At 43.6% G+C, this 9074-nt stretch overlaps 1 protein-coding gene across 1 annotated transcript; it reads right to left on the bottom strand.

Moving 5' to 3' along the window:
• Nucleotides 1-1935: 1935 nt before the first annotated feature.
• LOC134290952 (uncharacterized protein K02A2.6-like) lies at nt 1936-7442 on the bottom strand. Its single transcript, XM_062858185.1, has 4 exons — nt 7371-7442; nt 4157-6109; nt 3897-4062; nt 1936-3842 (listed from the first exon to the last, which is right to left on the bottom strand). Exons 1-4 carry the CDS (start codon nt 7440-7442, stop codon nt 1936-1938), a joined length of 4098 nt encoding a protein of 1365 aa, XP_062714169.1.
• Between the last annotated feature and the right edge of the window lie 1632 nt (nt 7443-9074).

Raw genomic sequence — 9074 nt, 5'->3', positions numbered from 1 at the left:
GAATAACATCGAAATCGAGCGCAGCAAAAATCAAGTCGTGGTTGGATAAAATTGGAACTTCTATTTGATTAAAACGTAAAACATTAGACACATCATTGGAAATTAACAAATGTAGTTGTGATGCTCCAGTGCGGTGATGGAAAGTTGGCTCTATTCCATGACTAAGCAGCCCATAAGTACTCATAATATTATTCAATCTTTCAGTTCTAGTCAACGTTTTGTCTATAAATTGGTGTTGAAATCACCAAGAAAGAAAATGCGATCGTACTTAGCTCCATATAACGATAATAAATATTCCATAGTTGGAGAGCATTCAACGTCAGGAGGATTATAAAGAAAGAGCAGAAATCAACATTTTGTTACCATTAGATATTATTATGCGGAAATTTAAAAATTTGGATTGCAGTGCGGAAATAAAGCGCAGTGGGCAATCCCCGCATAGAACAAAAGTCACATAGCATGCCTGCAGGTTCCAACATTTTTTGAGTTTTGTTTTGAAACATGTGAAGTGTCATCGTTGGTTCCATGGAGCTCACATGAAACAGTTTTGGACTATTCTGAGGAGTTTTACAGCACATCTAACCATGTTTGGCACAAATTTCCCAAATGGAGGAGAACGTACCTCCTGGAGCCGACCTACTGATGTTTGGAGCATGTCCTTGTCGGATGAGTGCATGGTTTTAAATTATCGATAACCATCATATACATGAAATCCACTACTTAGGATAGCAGAAGAGGCTCCCGAACCAGATCGACCAGGGTAAGGAAAGTATGTAGAATTTCATTCAAATGACCGAATATAATGCATCTCGTTGCTTGGCTGCCTTAGTAAGTTTGGCTTGATATGACCAAATCACTCAAAACTCCCAGAATTCTTCGACATATACTTCGAAAAACTTCGAAATGTTGTGCTCATAATTCCAGCCCTACGGGAAAACACGAAACGCCATGCTGTCAATGAGGTTTAGATTTGTCAACGGGCTTATAATCGATTCCGTTTTTAATTTATACAACGATACCGCCGCCAAGTCTACCAATCCTAGCATGCCTTAAAATGTTATATATGGCTATATAGCCATTAATTTCCACCATAGGGCACTGCATTGTTTTGATTTTGTATGGGATTTTGACATTTCTTGGCCTTGTTGTTTACAAAATTTCTGTAAGAGTGAAAGAGAAGGAGAGAATTTCATGCGGTGCCCTATAGAACTATGATTCTTCTCATTAAGCCAACTTTCGGTCACACAAACAATATCAACATTACTAACACACATTATCTAAAAAAAAAAAAAGAAAATCGGGTTAAGTACGGTTCCTTTGAATTCCACTAAGAATTTGCATCCTTTGACAGATACGTATTTCGACCTCAACTGTAAGGTCGTCTTCAGTGTCTTGTACTTGACTCGACAAGTACAAGACACTGAAGACGACCTTACAGTTGAGGTCGAAATACGTATCTGTCAAAGGATGCAAATTCTTAGTGGAATTCAAAGGAACCGTACTTAACCCGATTTTCTTTTTTTTACAGATATTCCCCTAACAAGCCCAGGTTAATCATCAACACATTATCTGCCTCAACTCATCCAGCTTACACATCTTACGCGCACACTGTAGGGTTTTGCCTTGGGGTGGTCTGGGGGTTTCTGGAGGATTTCCGGGGGGTTTTGCCGGGAGTTCCGGGAGAGAAGATTCTGCGCACTAAAACACTTACTACTTTTCCAACACCACGCTCACGCACCGTCCGTCTGTATCGATGGTCACACAACTTCTGTCTCAACTCCTTACTCGACCGAACGCCGACCGCAGTCGGCGGCCGTCGTCGTCGTCGTCGTTCGTGCAGTTTGCCAAGGTCAATAAATGCACAAGATTGTTACAGTTTATCTTCAGACTCTACATCCCACCTCTTCTTTATTTTTACAAAATGAATGAATGACATCAGTACGTTACATAGTCCTTAAGCAACTTCGATTCCTTTCTTACTCTCTTAGAAGTCCTAGCTACCTCTGATGGAACATCTCCTGGTTCTTCAAATTGATCCATGGCCCTTTCAACTTGTTCATTGGGCTGAACATATATTTCAGGACTTTGACCTACCTTCTCGTGTAATGGAGCTGATATCGTTTTCAGATGAGCAGCACTCCGCCTATACTCTTTGCCTGAATCAGTCGAACGAATCACTACTTCCGTACCCTTCTTCTGAACTACCTTGAATTCTTCCGGACCAAAGTCTGAGCTTAGTTTATTGTCCTTTCTCATCCGTTTAGCTAGTACATGATCACCCACTTTAATAGAACTTGGTCTGGCTCTTCGTTTGCTATCCGCATACACCCTTCCCTTTTCTTTTTCCAATTTGTCCCTATCCCTAACTCCTTCGGTGTCGATCGTTGTTGCTGGAACATAAGGTAATTTTGTTCGCAAATTGCGGCCAAACATCAGCTCTGCAGGAGTTTTCCCGGTTGTCGTGTGATTAGATGAGTGGTACATCATCAGATACCTGCGTAGCTCTTGTTTCCAGTCCTGGCCAAGCTCTTGGGCTATGCGTAAGCGCTTCAAAATCGATCGATTTTGCCGCTCCACCTCTCCATTCATCTGTGGCCAGTAAGGTATAGTTCTCTCCAGGTGGATACCAAACTCATCGCAAAAATCTCGAAACTCTTCTGAAGCAAACTGTGGTCCGTTGTCAGCTCGAAGGATATCAGGTACTCCATAACGTGAAAATATCGTCAGTAGCTCTCTGATGGTAGATGATGCGGATATTTCCAGCATTTCAACCACTTCCATATATCTGCTGTAGTAGTCCACACAAACCAGCAAATTTTCCCCGTTTGGTAGCGGACCAAGAAAATCCACAGCAATTTGTTCCCATACTCTTGATGGGAGCTCCTTCCTCATCATCGGTTCTGGAACATTTGGTGCTGAGACTAATGAACATCCTCGACATGCCTTCACGAATCTCTCAACATCCTGATCTATTTTCGGCCACCAAACATTCCCTCGTAGGTTCGCTTTCATGATCCTAATACCCGGGTGGCCTTCGTGGCCCAGCCTTAAGACTCTTTCGCGTAGAATTTTGGGAATCACTATCTTATCGCCCCGTAATAGCACATCGCTCACCATACACAGCTCTGACGAAATAACTCTATACGCCAACGGTAGATCGTCGAGAGCACCTGATTTTAACGCATCGCTAACCTCCAAAATCTCAGGATCATCACGACTTTTGTTCTCTATCTCCTCCCATTTGAGGGCAACCATCTTTGCAGCGGCTGTGACAACCTCGTATACTACCATCTCCTCTGTTTCATCAAACGGCGTTGGAACAAATGTTGACAGGCGAGATAGAACATCGGCAATGTTGGTTTGTCCTGAGATGTGCACGATATTGTATTGAAAGCTCTGGAGTCGGAGTACCCAACGTTCGATGCGTGCACATGGACGAGACGCAGGAGTGAAGAGAAAAATCAACGCTTTGCAATCAGTCAATAGGTTAAATTCCTTGCCAATTAAATAGACCTGGAATCTTTCTACACTCCAAACAAGTGCTAGTGCTTCCTTCTCGGTCTGACAGTACCTTCTCTCAGTGTCCGTCAGTGACTTGGAAGCATAGCAGATGACACGCGAATTCCCATTTGTATCAGTTTGGATGAGTACTCCGCCTAAAGCATAAGGGCTTGCATCGGCAATGACAGATGTTCTATCTTCATGCTTGTAGAAACCTAACCTTTGCGCATTCACCAAGCTCTGCTTTACCGCATGAAATGCAGATTCTTCTTTTTCGCCCCACTGGAACTTCACACCTTTCTGGGTTAGTCGGCGAAGAGGTTCGTCCTGAGAAGCCAAATCTGGGATGAATTTCCCCATATAATTAGCGAGCCCAAGAAAACTTCTGACCTCACTTTCATTCAGTGGCTGGCGAAACGACATAATCGCATCTCGTTTCGAATCCGAAGGCAAAATTCCTTGCGGATTGATATTATATCCAAGGAATTCGAAATCCGTTACCCGTATCTTGCACTTTTCCCAATTAAGAATTACGCCTTTTTCTTCAAATCTTTCTAGAACCTAAAATTGTATAACAGGAAATAAGATAATGGAAACAAATAAAAATAATTAGTTCAACAATTCAGTTTATTTCTTCAGACCATCAATTGTATACCTTCTTCAATCTCAAATCGTGTTCTTCAACACTGCTCCCTTCTACGCCGACATCGTCCAAATACCAGTATGTGCCCTCGCAGTCGGCCAGAATTTCGTCCATCTTTCGTTGAAATATTTCTGGGGCCGACACGAGGCCAAACGGTAGCCGTGTGAAACGGTAAAGCCCTCGATGTGTGATGAATGTCACGATGTCTCTTGATTCCTCTTCTAGCTCCAGTAGGAAGAATGCATCTTTGATGTCAAGGACGCTCCAAACCTTTCCTCTTCCGATTTTTGCCAGCACGTCGTCGATAATAGGCATAGGGTGCCTCTCACGAATCACAGCTTGGTTGACTCGGCGTAAGTCAACACAAAGTCGAATAGTACCGTTCGTCTTGTTGGCAACCACCAACGGCGATACCCAAGTAGCCGGACCTTGTTTCGGTTCGATGATTTCTCTGCGTAGCAGTTCATCCAGCTTTTCATTAACTGCTGCTTCCAAAGGAATTGGGATTCGCCGTAACGGTTGGAACACTGGAGTGATCTTTGGGTCCATAGAAAGTCGAACTTTCATCCCGGTTATCTTGGAGAACGGAGAATCATTTCCTTCCACGTTTGACACTTGGTTCGTCTCCAAACCAATCTTCAGGATTCCTAACTGCTTCGAAGACGTATCGCCCAATAAATTCCGCTGCCCGTTTTGCACCACCATGAATTCCGCTTCCACAGATCGCTTTCCGATTTCGATGACTGCTTGAAAAGTCCCCAGAATAGTCAGTGGCTTGCTTGATGCGTACGCTTTCAGAACCTTGCAGCTACCCTTTTGGCATTTCGATACAACGATCTGCTGCGCCTTCAGTTTCTCCCAGGTATCCGATGTGATCAAATTGACATCTGATCCAGAATCAATGAATACCTCAGTCTTCACTCCGCCGATAGTACAGGCGAAAACATTCGTATCACTTCCGGTATAGAAGGTGTAGTACACTTTTCGTTCGGCTGCAGTGCGATAAGGCCTCGATTGAGATGCTGGTTGGGGCTCGGGTTGCAACTCCTGATGCAGAGTTTCAGAAGCATGGTCGGCAATATCTTCAACTATTTGCACTTTCTTTGGGGGCGCCGGGTGTCGAAAATCAGAAGGATGCTTGCGGCAGACATTTTCAAAATGTCCGGGTTTCTTGCACCGCCGGCAGATCTGATCCTTCGCGGGGCACATAGGGGATTTTGACATGTGCCCCTGTCGACCGCAGGCGAAACAAATCCTTGAATCTTTGTAGGTCGATGAAACGGTTGGAAATCGGTTGATGACCTTTTCTTCCCTACGCTCTTTTCTCGTTTTCACGGAGCTCTGCACCTTGCAAACTTCTGTTGATTCAATGCCCCTTTTCTCGATCTTTAGTTCCTGTTCTTGTACGCGAACGCTCTCTATTGACTCTCCCAGTGCCTCGATATCACCCAACGACTGATCTTTCTCGAGAATTTTTCGTCGTAGCTCATTGGAGTTACAGCCCTCAACTATTACATCAACCAACATAATTTCTTCCATGACGTTCTTCACCTCCTGGGAATATTTCTCCAGCCCGCAGTTCTTCAGTTGCTGGCGCAAACGTAGGACATAATGTGAAAAACGTTCGTTCGGCCCCTGCTTCATGCTTCGTAGCCGGTGTCGTTCGAGGACATCCTGCTTGCGCGGTTTGAAGAATGCATCCAAACGTTCCACTGCGACATCATACCAACGCTTTTCTAGCAACACCAGCGGAAAATCTTCAGTTCCCTCCAGCGTATTAAAAACCCGTTGCAGCTGTGGCCCGCCCAGATGCAACATCTTGGAACGCCTCATTTTCTGATCATGAACTTGGCTTGCTTCAAAATAATACTCTAATGAGCTCTTCCACTCCTGCCACTCTTTGGCAAGTTTACCGCTTTCGATTTGTTCACATCTGAACATCGGAATCGGTCGGCTTTCTTCCATCTAGAAAAAGATAAAAGAAAACGCGAAAACCACATTATCCTTGAGATCCAAACTCTGACAATCAGAAATTTATAGATCTCATAATTAAACATACGTTATTAACACATTTCAAAAACCCAACGATTTAAAATTCGCATCTTCAAGTTTCTCAAATATAATTCCAGTTAAAAATTCCTTTTCTAGGCTTCCGATCGAACTGGGAACCCTTCCACAGTTTACTTCCTACTATGCCCCCTGACACTAGCAACCCCAATCGAGCACCCTGCTTCGATTGACTTCTCATATTCATCAATCCAAACAGATAGAACTGGGAACCCTTCCACAGTTCACTTCCTACTAGGCCCCCCTGGCACTAGCTTTGTTTATCGGGCACCCTACCACGGCATACACCTTCATGACACAACATACTAGAGACTTTAGCTGGGCACCCTACCACAGCTATCGACTATATTTACTAGCATTTTCATACACCGAGTATAGTCCACAATGGCACCAACCTAACCTACAATCATGCACCCATTTTCAATAACTTCTCATCCGAAAATTCTTCGCACATCTCATTGAGCTCCAACATGCACAGCCAACAAATTCAAGGGCAATCAATTTGTACAGAAAATTTAATTTCGTGTGTGCACTATCACTGCAAAAGCAAGTGCTCATTAAACACTGTATCAGATTACGGTAGAATTAAAATCAAATTAAAGCATTCGCCGATCGAAGAGCATTTTTCATTTTCACAATTCTGAACTTTCTTCAAAATGGCCGACTTGCAATATGAACCGGCTCGAAAATATGACGCAATCACTGCACGTGGAAAATCAGCCATCTTGGATTTTCCAAGCAAAAATTTAATCATTTTCTCATCATCAAAACTAACGATAAACACTTCAAAATTACAAATAAATACCTTTTCTCTCGTCGCCAAATGTAGGGTTTTGCCTTGGGGTGGTCTGGGGGTTTCTGGAGGATTTCCGGGGGGTTTTGCCGGGAGTTCCGGGAGAGAAGATTCTGCGCACTAAAACACTTACTACTTTTCCAACACCACGCTCACGCACCGTCCGTCTGTATCGATGGTCACACAACTTCTGTCTCAACTCCTTACTCGACCGAACGCCGACCGCAGTCGGCGGCCGTCGTCGTCGTCGTCGTTCGTGCAGTTTGCCAAGGTCAATAAATGCACAAGATTGTTACAGTTTATCTTCAGACTCTACACACACATGCTTTGGCTATTTACGCAATAAACAGACAACTTATCTCTTACCAGAGCGGACTTTAACACAATACCAGGTATACACCAATTCGTAGGATCGTGGTGGTTTGAATCGATAACCATTAGACGAGTTTGATACCATAACATTCAAAAGAAACAGGTAGAGCACATCAATTTTAAATTTTCTGACAAACTTCTTTACAAATACCTATCTATCTCGAATCAAAATAAATCATACAACTTAGTCATATAAATAGTCATTACAAATGTAGCAGCAACAGCATGCTATTAAGATCATCTACCAATATTATCGAACATCTACGCCGATCTCCGGACTAACAACAACCAACAGCAACAACAACAGCAGCAACGATGTCCCGAACAGACTTTTAGGAGAGGAAGCATGGGAAAAAAGGACAGGAGTGCGAGGAGTAAACAAAAACTATTTAGGAAAAGGTTTAGACACAGCAATCTCCTGACCACCATTCTAGTCGCGCTTGATGAAGACAATTTCCATTCTTCGTCGTAACTGTGTGAATCTTGCCGTCTTTCTTGAGTTTCAAAGCCTTCGTTCGCAGCTCCCTCGCCATAGGTGACGAGTTTTCATTGATGAAAACACGTTTCTGGATGAAAACCATATAGACCGATCCAGCAGTCAACGGTCCTCTGGACAGCCGACGAATATCCACAGAAGGTAGCTGCTTCTCATCGTACCCTAGTATAACACACCAGGTTCGGAAATAGGCCGATAGATCTTCACCGACGACGAAAGGAATTCCGCTTGCAATCAGGTCATTGGATCGTGCCATTCTTTCCATGGTCTGTGAAGTGCTAGACCTGACATTTTCAATAGATGCAGAAAGGCCAGCAAATGTTTTCGCGTTCTCTTCCCGGAGATTGTTTATTTCGGCAGCAATATCAGCTTTCATTTTGCTCATTTCTGATACGAGAGGCTCTCTCATCTGGTTTATGTCATCCCTCGTAGATTGTTGGAATGAGCAAAGCTGAGTTTGAAGTAAATTAGCCAAATCAGAGATTGTCATCTCGCTCTCGGAATTGCTTCGGCTTGTGGATTTGTTTGCAGAGGTACACCGAAGCTTCTTCGTTGTTTTACTGGAATCCATCTCAAGGCTGGATTTGGTAACTTACACCTCGAATGTCAAAACGTATGTGACGCCGATATGATGGCTACAGCTCCCGATTTGTAGCATATAGATAAACTTGACACAATTTACATCACTTTTTAGCTAAGCCCATTGTGGTAACCGAAATCTTGATTCTGAATTCCACACGCGAACATCAAAATTCTGGCATCTTTATGCCGCAAAAGTAGAATCTAGACTGAAGGCTGTTTTTTCAAAACCGTTTCTCTACCGATCACGTTTTCCCTCTTCTCACACGCATACATATACAAACTCGGTCTTGCGCCAATCTCGGCGCCAATCTTATTCATCCTCATTCATTTTCTCGCCGTCCGTTCATCGACCACGGCAAAGCAGCGCTCCGTTGAAGCGCACTTTCCATTCTCGCCTTCACCAATACAATTATACGCCGCCACTGAACGGCGTCGGAGGTCAGCAAGCACAAACGTCAAATGTAAAGCTCGCCGCCCTCATAGGGTTGAGCGATCTCGATTGTGCCAATATGGTACACGGAGAAAACTAATGGCACATTTTTATAATAATTCTCATTGTGCATATCTCATCCACCACACCCATAAAGATTGCACACCGATAACACAATCAATAGATTCTT

Source organism: Aedes albopictus, chromosome 3 (assembly GCF_035046485.1).
Source record: "Aedes albopictus strain Foshan chromosome 3, AalbF5, whole genome shotgun sequence".
NCBI classification, from domain to species: Eukaryota; Metazoa; Arthropoda; class Insecta; order Diptera; family Culicidae; genus Aedes; species Aedes albopictus.
Note: the sequence above shows the minus strand (reverse complement) of the source record. Positions and strands in the feature narration are given on the sequence as shown.